Source organism: Argopecten irradians, chromosome 7 (genome assembly GCF_041381155.1).
Source record: "Argopecten irradians isolate NY chromosome 7, Ai_NY, whole genome shotgun sequence".
NCBI lineage: Eukaryota > Metazoa > Mollusca > Bivalvia > Pectinida > Pectinidae > Argopecten > Argopecten irradians.
The window spans coordinates 27,666,475-27,692,864 of record NC_091140.1 but is presented as its reverse complement, the minus strand read 5'-3'; the positions used below and the strand labels follow the sequence as shown (position 1 = coordinate 27,692,864).

General features: G+C 38.9%; 1 protein-coding gene across 1 annotated transcript; it reads left to right on the top strand.

Annotated features, from left to right (window-relative positions):
• The first annotated feature begins 1,347 nt into the window (after window positions 1-1,347).
• On the top strand, window positions 1,348-13,747 carry LOC138328032 (zinc finger protein 91-like). The gene is made up of 3 exons (XM_069274610.1): window positions 1,348-1,439; window positions 7,844-8,046; window positions 10,319-13,747. Exons 2-3 carry the CDS (start codon window positions 7,906-7,908, stop codon window positions 11,909-11,911), a joined length of 1,734 nt encoding a protein of 577 aa, XP_069130711.1. The 5' UTR covers window positions 1,348-1,439; window positions 7,844-7,905; the 3' UTR covers window positions 11,912-13,747.
• The last annotated feature ends 12,643 nt before the right edge of the window (window positions 13,748-26,390 follow it).

Genomic DNA, 26,390 nt, shown 5'->3' with positions numbered 1-26,390 from the left:
GGAGCATAACTTATTTCATATCACCAACTTCTGAATGAAAAAAGTACATTTATGTAAAAATGAAATACAAAATATTTTTAAAATATGGACAACAAATGAACAAATGAACGCATTTTACAAATTACAAATATCTCTATCTATTTTATCAATAGAAATATATATTTTAATTACAGATATTTGTATTTCTGTATTTTAAATAAAGATGCCCGTAATTTTATTACAGACACATGTATCTCTATACTATCTATAATATATGTCTATTTATTTGTACCGATATTTATCTACCGGTTTATAAAATTAATTATGCAAATATCTGTTTTAATTAAATACAGATATATCTTATTAAAGTACAATGCAATTCAAACATCTTGCTGTATTTTTTTTTTAATCGGATACCTCTTTTAAAATACAGATTGATGTACACCGTACGCGTATCTCTAGATTGAAAAATAGTGATATCTGAGTTAAATACATAACTCCAAACAAGCATTATATTGTTGTCTACATATCATTTCGTATATATATAAATACGTATATAATATATACATGTATAATCTATTCATATATCTCTATGTACTTATATATTTCGTATATATATATTTATAGAATATATAGGCCAAAGAAGTAATGCTAACAGTGTGGACAAAAGATTGTCGAATTTTCGAGGCGATCTGCCTCGATACCAGACATATATACAATGTACATGTATGTCTATAATGATCCAGTGTTAAATGGAAAATAACTGTTGATGTTACTTCCTTGACCCATATATTTCTAGAATCATATACATGTACGTAACTTCTTGAGTTTACAGATACGCGTACATGTCTTTCATTTTCAAATAGGTCTACATATACGTACATAACATGTCTACAACGTATAAATCAGAAACATACAGACAAATATGTTTCTGAAAAAAAAATAATGGACAAATTTTAATTGATTAATTTTGAACAGCCTGTTTTCCTTTGAGTGTGGCTTATGATTAATGTACTATTTCACTACAAAAGTAAAGATACTCGTAATATTCTGGAACTAAATTAAATTGTTTTCTTGTTCGGAAAAATATATTTATTTAAAATTGACATTTACGTCAATACAATTATAATTTAAAATTGCCCTTTAAACTTAATTCATTTAAATATAGTTAATTATAAATCCATGATCGATTTATTTTTTCGTTTACTTATTGTAAAATAAATCAGATATTGAAATTTTCTTCATGATTGAAAGGTGTAGTTTTATAAGGCTAACTGGATATCACATGTTCCGCTAAAGGACTGTAGTCGAGTTCGGAAGAGTTATCTATCGTTTTGCTTAATGACTTTGTAAGTCAGAGTTACTTCCCTTCCCATTCACGGAAGTTGGCAAGCAAAAATCCATCTGGTGTCTTGATGTGCTGCAGTTTAGCACATAATGCATCGTTTGGCTCGTTCTCAGTAAGTATAACAAAGTCAAATTGAAGAAATTGGTTACAAGGAAGCTATTTTGTGAGCGAGAATCGCATGAGACACCAGTATTGATCAAGTTTTGGTGTGGCTGCAGCTATATCCGGTCAAGGACCGGTAAACAACACAAACAATAACAGTTGCACTGCAAGATCGGTGCACCATCTCCTGTTAACATCATATATTTTGTTTATTTATATGACCGTTCTACTAAAACAGTGACTATTGTTTATACATGGTGTTTAATTTTTGTATAACTGTCTCTAGGACCATGACACCATCCAAATGACTGATCTGCACCACAGGAGTTTGACGTTCTGTCAATAATATATAGTATACATATATAAAAAATACCCCTATATACTTTTATATAGTATATAGGGGTATTCTTAGATATGTACACTATACAAATATAGCATTTTGATTTCGGTCAATACATGGTTATATCGACCAAAGAAAAAATATTACTACGTCCGAGATCGATATTTATTCTGTGGTCGATATAACCATGTATTGACCGAAATCAAAATGCTACAATTGTTTTATTATTTTTCTGGATTTTTACATGTTGAAATGAGTGTGAAACTAAATAAGCATCGCATTGTAAATTCTGCTTCGTGATGACTGCTACAATCTTATGATTTTGTAACAAGTGCAATTCAAAAACAACATATGAAAACAGTATCAATTGATGCACTTCACGCTTTTATTACATGTATCTGGTGCATGCGTGTTTGTAGATTGCATACATGTACAGAGACCGGACAGAAGTATTCGGACAAACAAGTCAGGATATATACCGCTAAATTTCGCACGGCGCGTCAAAATTGGAATAAATCCAGTTTGGCGGCTTGGTTCGCGTCATTGTATACGTCATCGGAAAGATGACGTCATGCGTAATGTTGTGGCGGTAAAAGTAAATTACGTCGTCTGCTGACGGAATCGCAGGAATTCACGGAAATAACATGGGTCGTCGTGGTAAAGAAGTGACATCAGGCTTAAGAAAAGCGGTCGTAGCGATGATAGAAGGTGGGATAAAACAAACAATTGTTGCAGATAGGTTAGGCATACCAAAATCTACAATTTCTGATATTTGGAAACGATATGTGAGACGAGGAAACATTGAAAATACACATCGATGTGGAAGGGCGCCATATTTGACAGATCGGGACCAGAGAAGGCTCTTAAAAGTTGTGCGCGGAAATAGGAGAAAAACGTTGGATGAAGTAACAGCCGAATTAAATGACTACAGGAACACTGTAAATGATGTACAGGTTAGTAGTAAAACGATTGACCGGAATTTAAAAAAATCAGGAAAACCGTAGAAGGGTAGTGAAGAAAACCATGGTCGTGCGTGAAGTCAATTTGAGGAAACGTGTGACATTTTGCTTTGATAAAAGAAATCTGACTGTAGAAAACTATTGGAAAGATGTTATTTTTTCTGATCAAAGTCAAATCGTGATCGGTAATGACAACAGAATTTTTATATGGAGGCGAAAAGACGAGGCATACCGGCCAGCCTGCATCTGTCCGCGGTCACACCGGAAACTTTCCGTGATGATTTGGGGGTGTATTACCCATCATGGAGTTGGTACTGTTTGCAGTGTAAATGGAACCATCAATTCACTAAAATATATTGAAATTTTGGAAGAGAATTTGTGGCCAGTTTTAGCGAGACACTTCGCAAACCAAAAACTACATTTTTCAACAGGACAATGCTCTGGTTCACAAGGCTCGTGTTGTGTCTGAATATTTAACAAACCGTGGTATTCCCGTTTTAGAATGGCCCCCACAAAGTCCTGATTTAAATATCATCGAAAATGTGTGGTTAAAACTTAAAATACGACTAAAAACAGTGGTCAACAACATCACAAATCAAACAGAACTTTTTGACGCAATACAAATCATCTGGCAAGGCATTGATGTAGAATACATTCAAGGTTTATACCAATCGATTCCCGATCGTCTGAAGGAAGTATGAAAGTCCAAGGGTCAGATCACCAAATATTAGGTCAGTATCAAAGCACATATATTTTTTATAAAGAGTTTTATTTTCCTAGCGAGATGTACACATGACGTTACGGCGGCCATTTTGTCCGAATACTTCTGTCCGGTCTCTGTACATGTACTCCATTATAAATATAGCTCCATGTCTTAAGGGCACAATGTGACAGTCAATTAAATGTGTACACGTAGTTTGTTCTCCATTGAAATCTTTCACTTTGACGTCAAACATATATTAACAGATTCAGTTTGACATAAAGATACATTCTCTTATGCTTAGTACTCCATTAAGTAACATAAAATTTGTATACATACAGTGGGATTAGCCTAGGGCTAGGCCTAATGTTGTAACTAGGCTGAAGTGGAATCTTGAAAAAATAAACAAGTGGAATCTTGAAAAAATAAACATCAAACGTATTCACTCAGACGCTTAATGAATATTATTCGATTATTCCTACTCTCCTACCATGTTTACATTGGAAATTTAAAAGCTTAACTGTAGTCATCAGCTGGAAGTCATCATCATTTTTGTAAGAAACCGAAACAATCAACGTTGTCTGTCGCATTTGGTGGCTACGCTTCAAACTCAGGTCATCAAAGCGTTTGTTTCAAAGCGCCAGGAACATGAAGCGTGTTGGTAACGTAGACGATAACGTTATCTAAAAAACAAAATCGTGCAATATTATGAACTACTTCCGGAAAAATTGTGCAATATAGTTTTTTATCGGTGATCACATGGCGTGTTTTTGACCAATGAGAATTGATAAAAAATCCAGAAAAATAATAAAATATATATTATTGACAGAACGTCAAACTCCTTTGGTGTCACTGAAAAAATGCAACTTTTATTAGGGCCATTTTCAAAATTTGAATTTTTATTAGACTTACCGACACCAGATTGTAGCATAAGATACATAAAAACATGCTGAAAACCTACTTACTAAAATGCAACTAAAATATATATTGATCACTTTGAGCATCTTTGTGCAAAATTCCATTAAAATTATTGTAAGTACTGTGGGTGGCTGAAAAATGTTACTGGAACCACATTGCAGTTAACTGTAACATTACTGGAGACACTTTAGTCTTCTTTTCTAGACACCATTTAGAGAAGAACTAATTGATTCCTAATATTATATTATTTAAACAGGAGAGAAAATGTAGCGTCTAGACTGGAGGTCGAACATGGGATCTACAGTCGAACACTAGACTTATATATATATATATATACTTCACTTATTGAGATAGACATCTGGTCATTGATGATCAACAGCCAATGGCTGGCGACCGACAGCTTGATCAAGCCCTACAACCAAGTCAATCCCACTATATACTTCTCCCATCTTTCTTAAAGTCTTTTAAGAACACAAGAACCTTAACACTGTATCACCAGTGTGTGTACCCGGGTATTTTGTAATTAGTGTCGCACCAAATTTGTAACAGGAGAGGAGAAAAGGTGGCTGCCAGACCCTGCAGGGCTTGATCATGATTATCAGATAATGCTCACAACATGGACATATTGCAATGGAAGACTGCGATTCATTATTATTTCAAAAAGAGTGCTAGATAACTAGCTTTTTAGGTCATCTGACCAGAGAACGGTTAGGATGATCTATTGTCATATCGTGCATTGTCCGTCTGACACCGTGCACACTGCCATTTGTAAACTTTTCATTCCAACGACTTCTTCTCAATAACTGAAAGTCCTATAGTACTCAAATATCGGGTGAATGGCCATACAATGTCTTCATCAAGATCATAGGTTGATCAGCTAGGCTAAAATTAGGGGTGAAACGGTACAGATACTTCAGGGTTCGGTACGTATTGCGGTATAGAGTGGGCGGTTCGGGTTTTTTCGGTTCGGTACATGTAAAACTGATAAGAGATGAATAAGGCAATGAACTCTGCGTAAACTGTTCAACTCACAAGTTTGTTAAAAAATCGAAATTTCACTGCAAATCGTCCGGAATGAACAATTTTTTTAAGAACACACGTTTGTCTATTTTTTCACAAGAAAGGGAAGCCTTTTGATGGTACACGATATCCTGAGCTGTTAACACTTTCTAACTTTCCACTGATGTTTTCAACAATGAGGTATGGACACATGTCAATTGCAATAAAACCCCCAATTGCCTATGTAACTTTCTTGGATTTACAGTTATTTATAGGGTAAATTTTTAGAAAATATCTCGGATATCGTCGTCTGGCATTAGGATTTTTTGGCAGTAATTGCGGTCGGAACTTGTCCAGCTTTGACTTGAGCATGCATGTGTGATGTCAGTACACACGTTGCCGATGTTGTGTTTTCTAACTAAGTGTGTTTTTATGTTTGATGTATTTCCATGCTTATACCAAAAATCAGCATAACATATACGGCACGTAGCTGCTGTAGCGTCCTTTGTTCTAAAACCAAATTGTTATAAAACTGCAGAACGGTACAATGCTCTTTTGCCGGAGCACCTCTCAAATGTAGATGATGCCTCCTCCATTTCCTGTCAAAACATTGATTTTATGTAAGGCTGTTTGTGATTGGGTCACAATGACGGCCGCATGACAAATCAGAGACTCATTATTATCGGACTTGTGTAACGAGGGTACAGTGGTAAAGACACCCATAGAAAATTTTCCACCCATGGTGCATGTACTGTACTTTGTGTTAACAAAATATACTGTGTACCGAACCGAGCACGTAATAACGCGGTTCTACTACACCGTGGTATACCGTTTCACCCCTAGCTAAAATCTTCAAACGGAATTCTTGTCAATAACTAAGAGAGACCTGCTATTGAGCCCTATGCATGCTGGGATGAAGGACTAACAAGTTTGTTGATATGAATGACCTTGACCTTCATTCAAGGAATAAAAAGACTTTCGCAATCTAATTTTTCACCAACTTACTGTGTACTTCATTAGCCATTTATGCTCATTGGGCCTCTTGTCTCTTATCAAATTCAGATTTTTAGCCAACCATCATCAGATGGTGGGCTATTCAAATCGCCTTTCGTCCGTGGTCCGTTGTCCATCCGTCCTTTCGTCTGTCCCTCGTCCGTCCTTCCGTCCGTCCGTCCGTAACAATTCTTGTTACCGCTATTTCTCAGAAAGTACTGAAGGGATCTTTCTCATATTGCATATGTCGGTTCCCCTAGGACCCTAGTTGTGCATATTGCATTTTGGGACCGATCGGTCAACAAGATGGCTGACAGGTGGCCATCTTGGATTTTGATAGTAAAGTTTGTTACCGCTATTATTTCTCAAAAAGTGCTGAAGGGATCTTTCTCAAATTTCATATACAGGTTCCCCTAGGACCCTAGTTATGCATTTTGCATTTTGGGACCGATCAATGAACAAGTTGGCCGACAGGTGGCCATCTTGGATTTTGATAGTTAAAGTTTGTTACCGCTATTATTTCTCAAAAAGTGCTGAAGGGATCTTTCTCAAATTTCATATACAGGTTCCCCTAGGACCCTAGTTATGCATTTTGCATTTTGGGACCGATCAATGAACAAGTTGGCCGACAGGTGGCCATCTTGGATTTTGATAGTTAAAGTTTGTTACCGCTATTTCTCAAAAAGTGCTGAAGGGATCTTTCTCAAATTTCATACATTGTATATAGGTTCCCCTAGGGTCCTAGTTGTGCATGTTGTATTTTGGGACCAGTCAGTCAACAAGATTGCCGACAGGTGGCCATCTTAGATTTTGATAGTTAAAGTTTGTTATGGCTATTTCTCAAAAAGTACTGAAGGGATCTTTCTCAAATTTTATATACAGGTTCCCCTAGGACCCTAGTTGTGCATGTCACATTTTTGGACCGATCGGTGAACAAGATGGCCGACAGGACACCATCTTGGATTTTGATAGTTGAAGCTTGTTACCGCTATTTCTTAGAAAGTACTGAAGGGATCTGTCTCAAATTTTATGTGCAGGTTCCTCTAGGTCCCTGGTTATGCATATTACATTTTGGTAACAATCGATGAACACGATTGCCGACAGGTAGCAATCTTGGATTTTGATAATTGAAGTTTGTTACTGTTAAATATCTCAGAAAGTAGTCAAAGAACCTTTCTCAAATTTCATGTGTAGTAATATGTAGTAAAAGCTTGAAAAGCTGAGAAAAGATCCCTCTTTCCTTTGTCAGACAAAGATCGTTCTTAGGTGGGGGCCAAGATCCCTCTGGGATCTCTTGTTTTTATGTAATTGATATCTGCAGAGATACCGCTTTATTTGCTAAGAATACTTGCTTGATGTAGCACTCACAAGTGATGAATTCATTAAGATCTTCAATGAAAATAAAATTAGAGTAGACAATTACAGTTGTCAAGTATTATACACAAATTATTATTTTAATTATAACCTGCCTTCCTAATGAATATTCATCTCTTTTTTTTTAACAGTTGCAAAATAGCATAAGATTAAGAACTAAGCCGGTGTTAGTCGTTTTCTGCGTCTGTAAAACATGTCTAATGAATGTGCATACTGTGGCAAGACATTTGAACTAGAAAGACAACTGAAGAGGCATGTACGGAAGCACACTGAGCCAAAGCCACACAAATGTGAAGTTTGTGGAAAAGAGTTTAGTGAACCGGGGAAACTGCAGGTGATTGATTAGAGGATAGAGACAGTGGCCTATGGATTTATTTCAACAAAATTTGACTGGTAGTATCCTTATTTTACTAATTGAAAATTGTATTGAGGGGGGCCTGAGATGCGGGGCCAAAAGGGGTCAATTTGGCTATTTCCATATAAACGACTTCCTCTCTGAAACCAAGCATGGGAATAGCACCCATAATGCAATGGTAGCATCCTAATAGGGTGGGGATTTCCAAAATTGTACAAAATGAGTGGGGCTGATCCCCCGGGGCCTGAGGGGCGGGGTCAAATGGGTTCAATTTGGCTATTTCCATATAAACGACTTCTTCTCTGAAACTAAGCATGAGATAGCACTCATAATGCAATTGTAGTATCGTTATAGGGTGGGGATTCAAAATTGTACAAATGATGGGGCTGACCCACGGGGGGCCTGAGGGGCGGGGTCAAAAGGGGTCAATTTGGCTATTTCCATATAAACGACTTCTTCTCTGAAACCAAGCATGGGATAGCACCCATAATGCAATGGTAGCATCCTTATAGGGTGGGGATTCAAAATTGTACAAATAATGGGGCTGACCCCCCGGGGGCCTGAGGGGCGGGGTCAAAAGGGGCCAATTGGGGCTATTTCCATATAAACGACTTCTTCTCTGAAACTAAGCATGGTATAGCACCCATAATGCAATGGTAGCATCCTTAAAGGGTGGGGATTCAAAATTGTGCAAATGATAGGGGCTGACCCCCCGGGGCCTGAGGGGCGGGGTCAAAAGGGGTTAATTTGGCTATTTTCATATAAATGACTTCTTCTCTAAAACTAAGCATGGTATAGCACCCATTATGCAATGGTAGCATCCTTATAGGGTGGGGATTCCAAATTGTGGAAATGATGGGGCTGACCCCCCGGGGGCCCTGAAGGGCGGGGTCAAAAGGGGTCAATTTGGCTATTTCCATATAAACGACTTCTTCTCTGAAACTAAGCATGGTATAGCACCCATAATGCAATGGTAGCATCCTTATAGTGTGGGGATTCAAAATTTTGCAAATGATAGGGCTGACCCCCCCGGGGGCCTGAGGGGCGGGGTCAAAAGGGGTCAATTTGGCTATTTCCATATAAATGACTTCTTCTCTGCAACTAAGCATGGTATAGCACCCATAATGCAATGGTAGCATTCTTGTAGGCTGGGGATTCAAAATTGTGCAAATGATGGGGCTGACCCCCCGGGGGCCTGAGGGGCGGGGTCAAAAGGGGTCAATTTGGCTATTTCCATATAAACGACTTCTTCTCTGCAACTAAGCATGGTATAGCACCCATAATGCAATGGTAGCATTCTTGTAGGCTGGGGATTCCAAATTGAGCAAATGATAGGGCTGACCCCCCGGGGCCTGAGGGGCGGGGTCAAAAGTGGTCAATTTCCATATAAATGACTTTTTCTCTGCAACTTAACATGGGATTGCGCTCATAATGCAATGGTTTCATCCTTATAGGGTTTGGATTCAAAATTTTGCAAATGATGGGGCTGACCCCCCGGGGGCCTGAAGGGTGGGGTCAAAAGGGGTCAATTTGGCTATTTCCATATAAACGACTTCTTGTCTGCAACTAAGAATGGAAGAGCACTTATAATGCAATGGTAGCATCCTAATAGGGTTGGGATTTGAAATTGTACAAATGATAGGGCTGACCCCCGGGGCCTTAAACGGCAATAGATGCGAGGTCAAAAAGGTCAATTAGGCTACTATTTTCATATAAATTACTTTGTCTCTGAACCTATGTATTGGATAGCATATTTGTATGGTATCAATAGCATCATTGTATGGTTGTGATTTAAAATTAAACTTTGGGAGTCAATTTTGCTTATTTTTCTAATTGTCAGAGTCTTGTGATAATTACTAACAAAAAACCAGGTGAGCGATACAGGCCCTCTGGGCCTCTTGTTTTTAGATGATATAATTAAGATCATGATCTATATTATTGTGATGATCTATGATTTTTTGTAATAATATAATATATGTCCGATATAGGGTTTTTACATTAAAATTAAATTTGCAAATGAAAATTTTGAAATGGTACATATACATGTATATTATAATTGCATTTTGATCTATCAGAGCTAGTCCTCATCTTCATTTACTGTCAATAACTTGATGGGAGTTAAACAAAGTAATTCTGGTAGATCAGAAGGATAGAATTAACGTGATCTTATTTTAAAAGAAAAAATATACAATATGTTTATTTTATTATAATTGTTATAGAAAAGTTTATCAAATTCCTATCTCTACTACAGGTTCATACCATGATCCACACTGGTGAGAGACCGTTTGAGTGTGGAACCTGTGGCAAAGGTTTCTGTGAGGCGGGTAAGCTAAAGAAGCACATTCGTGTTCATACGGGGGAAAGACCATACCCATGTCACCTTTGTGATAAACGGTTTGCCGAGTCTGGTACGTTACAGCGCCATATTCTGGTACACTTTAAAGATCGAAATCAGTTCTTAAAATGCGAGACTTGCGAGGAAATCTTTATAAAAGAGGAAGACTTGGCTAGACATGTAGGGACACACGACATAGAAAAACAGTATAGATGTGAGATCTGTGGTTTAGCATTTAGTCAGATGGATAATCTAGAACAGCATGTGAAAATACACAATGGTAAAAAGCCTTATCAGAGGGGCACTGGTGAAAGTGAAGTTGTTCAAAGTAACAAGGATTCTGATGTCAATGAGATCAATGATGCTGATACTGGGGAGAAACTCTTCAAATGTGAAGTCTGTGGTAAAGACTTTAATGAAGCTGAAAATCTTCAAGAGCACTTGGTGAAACATACCAACTGGCCTCCATTGTGCGAGTTATGTGGGGAAACATTCTCCGACCTTGCAAGTCTTCGTCAGCATTCTCTGATACACACTGGAGAACGTCCGTTCAAATGTAATAAATGTGGAAAGGATTTTACTCGTGCTGCCCACCTTACCAAACACATGGAGTGGCACAATGCAGATAATTCACAGAACTGTATATGTCAGGTCTGTGGCAAGCATTTCAATGACCCTGAAAAACTACTGACACATACGAGGAAGCATAATGGTGAGAAACCTTATCAATGTCCCTTGTGTGACAAGGCATTCAATGTACCAGCCAAACTTCATCGTCATAGCTTGACACATGCAAAAGAGCGACCTTACAAGTGCGCCCATTGTGATATGGTGTTCCAGGATAAACTGCCATTAAGGCAACACCTCCATACGCATTTCCCAGGCAACGAAGTTGAATGTGAAATATGTCATAAGGTCTTCTCGGCGGACCGTAGTCTAGAAAGACATTTGAAGATACACAGGGGAGAAAAACCATACACATGTAATGTCTGCGGAAAAGATTTTGGCGAATCTGGACACTTGAAAACGCACATGAAAATTCACACTGGAGAGAAGCCCTATGTGTGCGATATATGCGGGAAAGACTTCAACACACAAGGAAGTTTACAACGACACATACGACGACACCTTGGGGACAAACGTCACAAATGTGATTTATGTGATAAAGCGTTTGTAGAGTTATGGACATTACAGGTTCATCGTCGTAGTCATACAGGAGAAAAACCCTATTCATGTGACCTCTGCGGCAAATTATTTAGTCAGACAGGATCCCTACAGAAACACAAAAGAGTTCATACGGGGGAAAAACCATATATATGTGAAGTTTGCGGAAGAGCTTTTGCTGAGTCAGGAAAACTTAGAAGGCATTTGAAAATGCATGAAAGAAATGATGGGATCACAGTTGATGTCAAGCCAAATTCCGGCAACAATTTGAAATATGTACCGGATATTAAAGTGATGGTGTCGGAGGAAAATGAAATGCACATTAATATTCTCAATGTTAAGTGAAAGTCAAAACAATTAAGTTATATTGATAAGCTGTTAAGTATGGATCAGTCTCTGACTATATGTCTGTGTCATGTTCTGAAATTCATTTGGTCACTCTGACCTACATTTTGACTTTTGAGCTGTTCTTTCATGGTGTTTTGAGACTTAAATTATTCCTTACTCTTACATATTTGACAATTTTGTAATTAATACATATATATGTTTGTTATGTCTAGATCTGTACGTACAATGTATGTACAAACTATTTTGTGTACAATATATGTTCAACATATATATTTATTATAATAATTATTGTTTTACAATTGCGTCATCCATGGAAACATTCAAACAACAAGAAATGTATGTATTGGCATAAAATTGGTTCATGGCTACATGTATGGGTTGACCTATAGGACAGATGTAATGTCATATTTGGGATGAACATAAATTTTAAAGTTGACCATATGCATTTTCAATTTTGACCTTTATATATATCATACACGTTCATATAAAAAATATGTTCAGTTTGTTGGTTTTTTTTTTTTTTTTTTTTTTTTTTGATGTGTAGAATATTTACAAGTGAGAACACTGAACATTACAAAGAAATTTTATCTTTTTGTAATGATTTCAATAATTTTGTAGTTAAGGTATTAATTACAAAATTTTCAATGCAAATTGATAGAACAATAGCTTCTCTCTTTTAAATAAATGTTAGAATTAAAAAAAAAATAAGAAATAAATATGGCACATGGTTTTTATACAAGTTTTGAATCTTTTTTTTCTCAGGATATTTAGTTACATGTACACTGATATGGGTAATATCGAATACATCACTCTCCTGTTGCTATTTTATTTTCAAGTTTGATGATCAAGAGTACAAAATTAACTTCAGAAAATTACAAACTCCATTTTTCATATTCAACCTGATAAGTGAGGCCTCCATTTCACTTACATTGATCAATATTTAATGAAAATTGAAACTATGCAAACTGTGTAAGTTTCTCCATTTGATTTCTTTAACAGATGTATTACTGACTTACTATGTGCAATATACTTAATTTTTCAATTTTTAATGGCCTATGAGCTTATTGGGTCAAATAGTACCCTATATATAGTCACTTAATACCGATAGGTTATATGGTCACAAACATCCTGGACCAAACCCTGGATACGCCTGAGTTATAATCATATCATCCTCGATACTTCAGGGGTTACTATCACTATCGTTATATCGACCACCAATCTGTGATGTAATGGAGAGTAGTTTTATCGGAACATTATGGAGATCAAGGTTAAGATTTTAATCAGATAGTATTCACCCCTGGAATAATTCATAACTGAAGGTAGATTAAGATAAGATTGAGATCACATACATCCAAATTACCTCAGAATTACATTTACCCCCTGTACATGTAGTTACCATTGTATGTATATGCATATTTATACTCACCTGATTTACCTGATCTTCAGTCAAATAAGCCTTCAGTCATATAAGGCAAGAATAAGTTCTTTTGACCACCTTTGTCTTCAATACTTGTATAATTATTCGATTATAGGAGTTATAATCACATGTTATTACCCATTATAATAATGGCATTTTACAAGTTTTAACCATTTTATTGAGCATATAAATATATCATGTTTTATTGATATATTAAACCTATCGCAGATTGTTATACAGTTATATGTCACTATGTATTATAGTTCAGTACATACAATTGTACATGCATGTCTTCTTAGTAACATTTTATCAGAAGTGTATGTATACTATGGACAATATTCATACTCTACATGTTGTCATTCAGCTGGTTCATAGTAAAAGTAGTGCTGTGTACAAAATAAAATGTTGTAGCTGTTCACTTTTTGTTTATTTGTTACCTCAACACTTTCTCTTGTCGGACCAGGTGAGCTTATGCCATACCGTGGCGTCCTGCGTCGGCGTCCGTCGTCCGTCCGTCTGTCCGTCCGTCAACAATCGACTTTCTTCTCCATAACCGCTTGTCTGGATTTCAACAAAATTTGACTGGTAGCATCCTTATGGGCTACTAACTGAAAATTGTGCAAATGATGGGGCTGACCCCCCAGGGGCCTGAGGGGCGGGGCCAAAAGGGGTCAATTTGGCTATTTCCATTTAAACGACTTCTTCTCTGAAACTAAGCATGGAATAGCACTCATAATGCAATGGTAGCATCCTTATAGGGTTGGGATTCAAAATTGTACAAATGATGGGACTGACCCCCTGGGGGCCTGAGGGACGGGGTCAAAAGGGGTCAATTTGGCTATTTCCATTTAATTAACTTCTTCTCTGAAACTAAGCATGGAATAGTATCCATAATGTAATTGTAGCATCCTTATAGGGTGGGGATTCAAAATTGTACAAATGATGGGGCTAACCCCCTGGGGACCTGAGGGGCGGGGTCAAAAGGGGTCAATTTGGCTATTTCCATATGAACAACTTCTTCTCTGAAACTAAGCATGGAATAGCATCCATAATGCAATTGTAGCATCTTTATAGGGTGGGGATTCAAAATTATACAAATGATGGGGCTGACCCCCTGGGGGCCTGAGGGACGGGGTCAAAAGGGGTCAATTTGGCATTTCCATATAAACGACTTCTTCTCTGAAACTAAGCATGGAATAGCACTCATAATGCAATGGTAGCATAGTTATAGGGTGGGGATTCAAAATTGTACAAATGATGGGACTGACCCCTTAGGGGCCTAGGGTGAGGATTCAAAATTGTGCAAATGATAGGGCTGACCCCCCGGGGGTCTGAGGTCTGAGGGGTGGGGTCAAAAGTGGTCAATATGACTATTTCCGTATAAATTACTTCTTCTCTGTAACTAAACATGGGATTACGCTCATAATGCAATGGTTGCATCCTTATAAGGTGGGGATTAAAAATTGTGCAAATGATGGGGCTGACCCCCTGGGGGCCTGAGGGGCGGGGTCAACAGCTGTCAATATGACTATTTTCGTATAAATGACTTCTTCTCTGTAACTAAACATGGGATTACGCTCATAATGCAATGGTAGCATCCTTATAGGGTGAGGATTCAAAATTGTACAAATGATAGGACTTATCCCCCACCCCCACCCCCCACCCCCCGTGGGCTGAGGGGCAGGGTCAAAAGGGATTAATTTGGCTATTTCCATTTAAACGACTTCTTCTCTGCAACTAAGCATGGGAGAGCACTCATAATGCAATGGTAGCATCCTTATAGGGTTGGGATTCAAAATTGTACAAATGATGGGACTGATCCCCCCGGTGGTTGAGGGGCGGGGTCGAAATGAATGACTTCTTCTCTGCAACTAGGCATGGAAGAGCACTCATAATGCAATAGTAACATCCTTATGGATGGGGATTTAAAATTAAACGGTATGGCAAAGTATAGGACTGACTCCCTGGGGCCTTAGCCGCGGGGCCAAAAAGGTCAATTAGGCTACTATTTTCATATAAATTACTTCCTCTCTGAACCTTTGTATTGGATAGCATATTTGTATGGTATCTATAGCATCATTATATGGTTGTGTTTCAAAATTAAACAAATTTTGGAGTCAATTTTACTTATTTTTCTAATTGTAAGAGTCTTTGTGATAATTACAAAAAAAACCAAAAAAAAACCAGGTGAGCGATACAGGCCCTCTAGGCCTCTTGTTTTAATTATTATAATCTCTAGATCTCTCAATCAAAGGATGACCTGCAATACACCCATATAATTATTAGTACCAGGTAAGGGATGTCAAAAGAAAGTCTATATCTGGATCCACAAAGGTACAAACCACAGTACTGCAAAGGTACAAACCACAGTACTGCGACTGATAAAACCAATAACAGATATGTACATCCCCACCATATTTATATATGTGTACAGATATACAGAGTTGTGCCTTCGAGTGCCACAATGTACCTTTGTGTCTCTTAAAAACTTCTGCCATTATACATCAAGTATATATATATACATGTATGAATGAATTGTTGAGTTTTATTTATTTTACATATATACATGTATATATTTAAACTTGTATATATTTTCACTACATGTAAATTTTTCCTTGATCTCTAATTGTGCCTCTTGCATTTTGAATTTGATCTGAAAACATGATTGCCGAAATGCAATTATGACAAAATTGATGTTTTGTGGGCCCAATTTCTCAGAAAGTACTAAATGAATTTCTTAGAAATTTTATATAATTATATGTTTCTCTTGGAGTCTCAGTTGTGCCTATTATTTTGGACTGATTTCAATTCAAGATGACCGATGAACGGTCATATTTTATTTTGACATAATTGAAGATTGCTATTGCTAAAGTACTAGATGGATTTCCTTAAGATTTTATATGTATGAATATGTTCCTCTTGGGCTCTAGTTTAGCCTATTGCATTTTGGAACATATTCCAAAGCAAGAATGACTGACTAATGATCGCGACAATCTTTGATATTGAAAAAAAAGGGCTTATCATATTGATCATAAGAGGCAGTATTACACTAGCACCAGACATACACAGGCAGTATAACCTTAGCACTGGCCATACACAGGTATTATAACACTAGCACCAGACATACACAGGTATTATAACACTAGCACCAGACATACACAGGTATTATAACACTAGCACCAGACATACACAGGTATTATAACACTAGCACCAGACATACACAGGTAGTATAACACTAGCACCAGACATACACAGGTATTATAACACTAGCACCAGACATACACAGACAGTATAACCCTAGCACCAGACATACAAAGACAGTATAACACTAAGCACCAGACATACACAGGTATATAACACTAGCACCAGACATACACAGGCAGTATAACACTAGCACCAGACATTCACAGGCAGTATAACACTAGCACCAGACATACACAGGCAGTATAACACTAGCACCAGACATACACAGGCAGTATAACACTAGCACCAGACATACACAGGCAGTATAACACTAGCACCAGACATACACAGGTATTATAACACTAGCACCAGACATACACAGGCAGTATAACACTAGCACCAGACATACACAGGCAGTATAACACTAGCACCAGACATACACAGGCAGTATAACACTAGCACCAGACATACACAGGCAGTATAACACTTACACCAGACATACACAGGCAGTATAACACTTAGCACCAGACATACACAGACAGTATAACACTTACACCAGACATACACAGGCAGTATAACACTAGCACCAGACATACACAGGCAGTATAACACTAGCACCAGACATACACAGGCAGTATAACACTAAGCACCAGACATACACAGGCAGTATAACACTAGCACCAGACATACACAGGCAGTATATAACACTAGCACCAGACATACAGTATACACAGCATATAACACTAATCACCCTAGCACAGACATACACAGAACAGTATAACACTAGCACCAGACATACACAGGCAGTATAACACTAGCACCAGACATACACAGGCAGTATAACACTAGCACCAGACATACACAGGCAGTATAACACTAGCACCAGACATACACAGGCAGTATAACACTAGCACCAGACATACACAGACAGTATAACACTTGCACCAGACATACACAGACAGTATAACACTAGCATCCATACACAGGCAGTATAACACTAACACCAGACATACACAGACAGTATAACACTAGCACCAGACATACACAGGCAGTATAACACTAACACCAGACATACACAGGCAGTATAACACTTACACCAGACATACACAGACAGTATAAACACTTACACCAGACATACACAGGACAGTATAAAACACTTACACCAGACATACACAGACAGTATAACACCTACACCAGACATACACAGACAGTATAACACTTACACCAGACATACACAGGCAGTATAACACTAACACCAGACATACACAGGCAGTATAACACTACACCAGACATACACAGGCAGTATAACACTAACACCAGACATACACAGGCAGTATAACACTAGCACCAGACATACACAGGCAGTATAACACTAGCACCAGACATACACAGGCAGTATAACACTAGCACCAGACATACACAGGCAGTATAACACTAACACCAGACATACACAGGCAGTATAACACTAGCACATCAGACATACACAGTACAGTAAAACACATAGCAACTACCCAGACATACACAGTGTATTATAACACTAGCACCAGACATACACAGGCAGTATAACACTAACACCAGACATACACAGGCAGTATAACACTAGCACCAGACATACACAGGCAGTATAACACTAGCACCAGACATACACAGGCAGTATAACACTAGCACCAGACATACACAGGCAGTATAACACTACACCAGAATAACACAGACACCATACACAGGCAGTATTACACTAGCACCAGACATACACAGGCAGTATAACACTAGCACCACACATACACAGGCAGTATAACACTAGCACCAGACATACACAGGCAGTATAACACTAGCACCAGACATACACAGGCAGTATAACACTAACACCAGACATACACAGGCAGTATAACACTAACACCAGACATACACAGGCAGTATAACACTAGCACCAGACATACACAGGCAGTATAACACTAACACCAGACATACACAGGTATATAACACTAGCACCAGACATACACAGGCCGGTTTAACACTAGCACCAGACATACACAGGCAGTATAACACTAACACCAAGACATACACAGGCCAGTATAACACTCTAACACCACCATACACAGGCAGTATAAACACTAGCACCAGACATACACAGGCAGTATAACACTAGCACCAGACACTACACAGGCAGTTTAACCCTAACACCAGACATACACAGGCAGTATAACACTAGCACCAGACATACACAGGCAGTATAACACTAGCACCAGACATACACAGGCAGTATAACACTAGCACCAGACATACACAGGCAGTATAACACTAGCACCAGACATACACAGGCAGTATAACACTAGCACCAGACATACACAGGCAGTATAACACTAGCACCAGACATACACAGGCAGTATAACACTAGCACCAGACATACACAGGCAGTATAACACTAGCACCAGACATACACAGGCAGTATAACACTAGCACCAGACATACACAGGCAGTATAACACTAGCACCAGACATACACAGGCAGTATAACACTAGCACCAGACATACACAGGCAGTATAACACTAGCACCAGACATACACAGGTATTATAACACTAGCACCAGACATACACAGGCAGTATAACACTAGCACCAGACATACACAGGTATTATAACACTAGCACCAGACATACACAGGCAGTATAATACTAAACACCAGACATACACAGGCAGTAATAACCCTAGCACCAACATACACAGGCAGTATAACACTAAGCACCAGACATACACATGCAGTATAAACACCAGCACCAGACAAACTCACAGGCTGTATAACACTAGCATAGACATACACAGGCAGTTTAACACTAACACCAGAACACTAGCATCAGACACAGGCAGTATAACACTAACACCAGACATACAGGGCACATACACAGGCAGTATAACACCTACACCAGACATACACAGGCAGTATAAACCACCAGCACCAGCAGTATCATACACATGCAGTATAACACCAGCACATACATACACAGGCAGTATAACACTAGCACCAGACATACACAGGACAGTATAACACTAACACCACACATTACACAGACAGTATAACACACTAGCACCACTAACAGACATACACAGGCAGTACTAACACTAACACCAGACATACATAGGCAGTATAACCCTAACACAAGACATACACAGGCAGTATAACACTAACACCACACATACACAGGCAGTATAACACCTAGCACCAGACATACACAGGCAGTATCACACTAAACCAGACAGAAATACACAGACAGTATAGACACTAACCACCACCAGACATACACAGGCAGTATAACACTAAACACCAGACCATACACAGGCAGTTATAACACTAACACCACACATACACAGGCAGTATAACACTAACACCAACATCCACACAGGCAGTATAACACTAACACCACACAATCAGACATAGAACACTACAGGTATTAAAAGGCACTAGCACCAGACATACACAGGTATTATTACACTACACTACACACCAGACATACACCAGGCAAGTATAATACACTAACACCACACACCAGCACATAACATGCAGACATACACAGGCAAGTATAGCCCTGAAACCAGGACATAGCACAGGGTATTATAACACATGCACCAGAAATTACACTGTATAACACACTAGCACCAGGACTACATACCAGTCAGTTGACATAGCACACAGACATACACATGCAGTATAACACTAGCACCATGACATACACAGGCAGTATAAAAACCCTTGCACCCAGGACACACAGGCAGACATACACAGGTATTATAACACTAGCACCAGACATACACTCTTGCACCAGTATTTATAACACTAGCACCAGACATTCCACATACACACTAGGGAAGTGTGATAACCCTAGAGCACCAGACATACACATGCAGTAATAACACTAGCTACAGACAACACAGGCATACACTAGCCCAGTAAACCCTAGCACCAGACATACACACAGGGGCAGTGTAACACTAGCACCAGTATATACACACAGCAGTACCACATTCACTCGAGCACCAGACATACACAGGTATTATAACACTAGCACCAGACAACATACACAGGCAGTGATAAACCATAGCAGCTACAGACATACTCATGCAGTATAACACTAGCACCCAGACATACACAGGCAGTGTAACACTAGCACCAGACATACACAGGCAGTAGGTAACACACTAGCACAGACATACACAGAGCAGTATAACACTAGCAACCAGACATACACAGGCAATAAATAACCCTAACACCAGACATACACAGGCAGTATAACACTAGCACCAGACAAACACTAGTGCAGTATAACACTAGCACCAGACATACACAGGCAGTATATACACTAGCACCAGACATACACAGGCAGTATGTAAACACCTAGCACCAGACATACACAGGTGTATTATAACACTCTAGCACCAGACATACAGCAGGCCGTATAACACTAGCACCAGACATACACAGGCATAATAACACCTAGCACCAGACATACACATGCAGTATAACAATAGCACCAGACATACACAGGCAGTGTAACACTAGCACCAGACATACACAGGCAGTATAACTCTAGCAACCTAGACATACACAGCAGTATAACACTAGCACCACGACATACACGGCAGTATAACACATACACACAGGCAGCTGATAACACTAGCACCAGACATACACAGGCAGTATAACACAAAGCACACAGACATACACAGGCAGTATAAACACTAGCACCAGGACATAACACAGGCAGTAGTACACACTAAGCACCAGACATACAACAGGCATTATAAACACTACCACCAGACATGCACAGGTGTTATAACACTAGCACACCAGACATACACAGACAGTATAAAACATAGCACACAGACATACCACAGGCAGTATAACAAACTAGCACCAGACATACACAGGCAGTACAGTATACACATGCAGTATAGCACCAGACTTTACACATACAGGCTGTATAACCGACAGCACCAGACATAACACAGGCAGTATAACTATTAGCACCAGACCTACCACAGGCAGTTATACCACCCATGTAATCATCCACATACAAGAAGTATTATAACACTACCATCAGACATAATCAGGTAGCGTAACACTAGCATGCAAGACAGGGACCACCCTGGCATATAACTATTAGCACCAGACGAGGGACACAAGCAGTATTTGCTACATGAACCTAGTGAGGGACCACCCTGTAAGTCATTAACTTACAACCTATGAGAGGACCACCCTGCAATCATTAACAATGAATCTGTATACAGTGACCACCCTGTAATCATTACCATAGAACATGAGGAACCATACTGCAAATCAATACATATAGAACCGTATGTGGACCACCCTGCAAACATATATACACTAGAACCAGTATGAGGACAAGGCCTGTATCACTACTATAGAACCTGTATCAGGGACTCACCCTGTAATCATTTACTATAGAACCTGTAACGAGGGACCACCACTGTAATCATTACAATAGAACCTGTATAAGGGACCACCCTGCAATCATTACTATAGAACCTGTATGAAGGGGACCACCCCTGTAATCATTACTATAGAACCTGTATGAGGGACCACCCTGTAATCATTACTATAGAACCTGTACCGAAGGACCTACCCTGCAATCATTACAATAGAACCTGTATAAGGGACTACACCCTGTAATCATTACTATAGAAACCTGTATAACAGGGACCATCCTGTAAACATTACTATAGAACCTGTTTACAGGGACCACCCTGTAAATCATTACTATAGAACCTGTATAAGGGACCACCCTGTAATCATTACTATAGAACCTGTATGAGGAACCACCCTTGTAATTCATTACTATAGAACCTGTATGATGGACCCACCCAGTAATCATTGCTATAGAACCTGTATAAGGGACCACCCTGTAATCATTACTATAGAACCTGTACGAGGGACCACCCTGTAATCATTACTATAGAACCTGTATAAGGGACCACCCTGTAATCATTACTATAGAACCTGTATAAAGGACTACACCTGTAATCATTACTATAGAACCTGTGTGAGGTACCACCCTGTAATCATTACTATATGGAACCTGTGGTGAGGGACCACCCTGTAATCATTACTATAGAACCTGTATAGAGGGAACCACCCTGTAATCATAACTATAGAACCTGTAAGATGGACCACCCTGCAAATCATTACTATAGAACCTGTATAAGGGACCACCCTGTAATCATTACTATAGAACCTGTATAAGGGGACCACCCTGTGCAATCATTACTATAGAACCTGTATGAGGGACCACCCTGTAATCATTACTATAGAACCTGTATTGAGGGACCACCCTGTAATCATTACTATAGAACCTGTATAAGGGACCACCCTGTAATCATTACTATAGAACCTGTGTGAGGGACCACCCTGTAATCATTACTATAGAACCTGTGTGAGGGACCACCCTGTAATCATTACTATAGAACCTGTATGAGGGACCACCCTGTAATCATTACTATAGAATCTGTATGAGGGACCACCCTGCAATCATTACTATAGAACCTGTATGAGGGACCACCCAGTAACCCTGTTTGAGAATCATTACTATAGAACCTGTATGAGGGACCACCCTGTAATCATTACTATAGAACCTGTATGAGGGACCACCCTGTAATCATTACTATAGAACCTGTATGAGGGACCACCCTGTAATCATTACTATAGAACCTGTGTGAGGGACCACCCTGTAATCATTACTATAGAACCTGTGTGAGGGACCACCCTGTAATCATTACTATAGAACCTGTATGAGGGACCACCCTGTAATCATTACTATAGAACCTGTATGAGGGACCACCCTGTAATCATTACTATAGAACCTGTATGAGGGACCACCCTGTAATCATTACTATAGAACCTGTATGAGGGACCACCCTGTAATCATTACTATAGAACCTGTGTGAGGGACCACCCTGCAATCATTACTATAGAATCTGTATGAGGGACCACCCTGTAATCATTACTATAGAACCTGTATGAGGGACCACCCTGTAATCATTACTATAGAACCTGTATGAGGGACCACCCTGTAATCATTACTATAGAACCTGTATGAGGGACCACCCTGCAATCATTACTATAGAACCTGTATGAGGGACCACCCTGTAATCATTACTATAGAACCTGTGTGAGGGACCACCCTGTAATCATTACTATAGAACCTGTATGAGGGACCACCCTGTAATCATTACTATAAAACCTGTGTGAGGGACCACCCTGTAATCATTACTATAGAACCTGTGTGAGGGACCACCCTGTAATCATTACTATAGAACCTGTGTGAGGGACCACCCTGTAATCATTACTATAGAACCTGTATGAGGGACCACCCTGTAATCATTACTATAGAACCTGTATAAGGGACCACCCTGTAATCATTACTATAGAACCTGTATAAGGGACCACCCTGTAATCATTACTATAGAACCTGTATGAGGGACCACCCTGTAATCATTACTATAGAACCTGTATAAGGGACCACCCTGTAATCATTACTATTAATTATAGAACCTGTATGAGGGACCACCCTGTAATCATTACTATAGAACCTGTATGAGGGGACCACCCTGTAATCATTACTATAAAGAACCTGTATGAGGGACCACCCTGTAATCATTACTATAGAACCTGTATGAGGGACCACCCTGTAATCATTACTATAGAACCTGTATGAGGGACCACCCTGTAATCATTACTATAGAACCTGTATGAGGGACCACCCTGCAATCATTACTATAGAACCTGTATGAGGGACCACCCTGTAATCATTACTATAAAACCTGTGTGAGGGACCACCCTGTAATCATATGCTACAGAACCTGTATGAGGGACCACCCTGTAATCATTACTACAGAACCTGTGTGAGGGACCACCCTGTAATCATTACTATAGAAACCTGTATGAGGGACCACCCTGTAATCATTACTATAGAACCTGTGTGAGGGACCACCCTGTAATCATTACTATAAAACCTGTGTGAGGGACCACCCTGCAATCATTACTATAGAACCTGTATGAGGGACCACCTGCAATCATTACAATAGAACCTGTGCTAGAAACTTATAAGGGACCACCCTGTAATCATTACTATAGAACCTGTGTGAGGGACCACCCTGTAATCATTGCTACAGAACCTGTATGAGGGACCACCCTGTAATCATTACTAACAGAACCTGTGTGAGGGACCACCCTGCAATCATTCTATAAACCTGTTTGAGGGACCACCCTGCAATCATTACTACAGAACCTGTTTGAGGGACCACCCTGTAATCATTACTATAAAACCTGTGTGAGGGACCACCCTGTAATCATTACTATAGAACCTGTGTGAGGGACCACCCTGTAATCATTACTATAGAACCTGTGTGAGGGACCACCCTGTAATCATTACTATAGAACCTGTGTGAGGGACCACCCTGTAATCATTACTATAGAACCTGTTGAGGGACCACCCTGTAATCATTACTATAGAACCTGTATGAGGGACCACCCTGCAATCATTACTATAGAACCTGTATGAGGGACCACCCTGTAATCATTACTATAGAACCTGTGTGAGGGACCACCCTGATCATTCCTATAGAACCTGTGTGAGGGACCACCCTGCAATCATTACTATAGAACCTGTGTGAGGGACCACCCTGCAATCATTACTATAGAACCTGTATGAGGGACCACCCTGTAATCATTGCTATAGAACCTGTATGAGGGACCACCCTGTAATCATTACTATAGAACCTGTGTGATGGACCATCCTGCAATCATTACTATAGAACCTGTATGAGGGACCATCCTGAATTCATTACTATAGAACTTGAATAAGGGATCACCCTCAATTCGTTCCTATAAAACCTGAATTTAAATGTGCTAATTAAGACAGAAAAGAGCCTTTTATCAAGACCATTAGGCAGTACAGCAAGGCCTCATTGAATGATCTTTTTAAATTCACCAAAATAAGACCTGTCTCAGAACCTTGCAGTCATTACAGTCTGTTTTGTCTTTGCACGTTAAAGAGTTATCTGCCCTTGCAGTTAGGTATTGATTGTAATGTCATGTGTTTGCGAGTAGGCCTATAATGTCAACATTTAAAGAGAAAATAGGTTTCACTTGCAAAATAATGACGTCACAATCAACACCTTTCAGCAAGGAGAGATAACTCTGTCATATACAAAGACCAATACAGCTTGAAAGGATCAGTATAAGGACCATCAAAAGTTACTAAGTTTAGAAAAAAACTTTAGGCAATAACCCTTGATTCTGATCATCTTTCTCTGACAGATGACACTTATATCATTTAACACTGTCATTTAAAATCACCCTCTCATGATAACTGTTGTAAATACCATTCTTTTTAAACAAAAATATGTTAAAAGTTATATGTGCCATAACTGGGCGAAAATTTTGATGTGTTTTTTTCTTCAGAAATCTATTTAAAACCATAAGGATTGAAGAATTAAGCTGTGAAGATCACTTAAATGGACAGACAAACATGTATGCGTTTTACATTTGTATTAACATTAGCTATAACACCAGAATTTATGTACAGTAAAATTCTTGTTTATTTATGCCTACCATATGTTAGATGGACACATACCTGCATAAATCATTTTGCATTTACTAATAACAATGTAAAAATGTGAAGCGATATTGTAGACCACAACTTGGCTTCATAGTTTGACTGTATGTACTCATTACACTACACTGTAGATGTAAATATAATGATTTTTCTACAGTACTGCAAAAAATCATTTTCAACTTGTTAAAATTGTACCTGTAAAAATAAACCTATGCAGTGTAACTATTGTAATTTTCAAACTGTTGATAATTT

Coding starts and splice junctions, on each gene's coding strand:
- LOC138328032 (XM_069274610.1), top strand. CDS start 7,906: ATGTCTAATGAATGTGCATACTGTGGCAAGACATTTGAACTAGAAAGA. Junction 8,047..10,318: donor GTGAACCGGGGAAACTGCAG/GTGATTGATTAG, acceptor TCTCTACTACAG/GTTCATACCATGATCCACAC.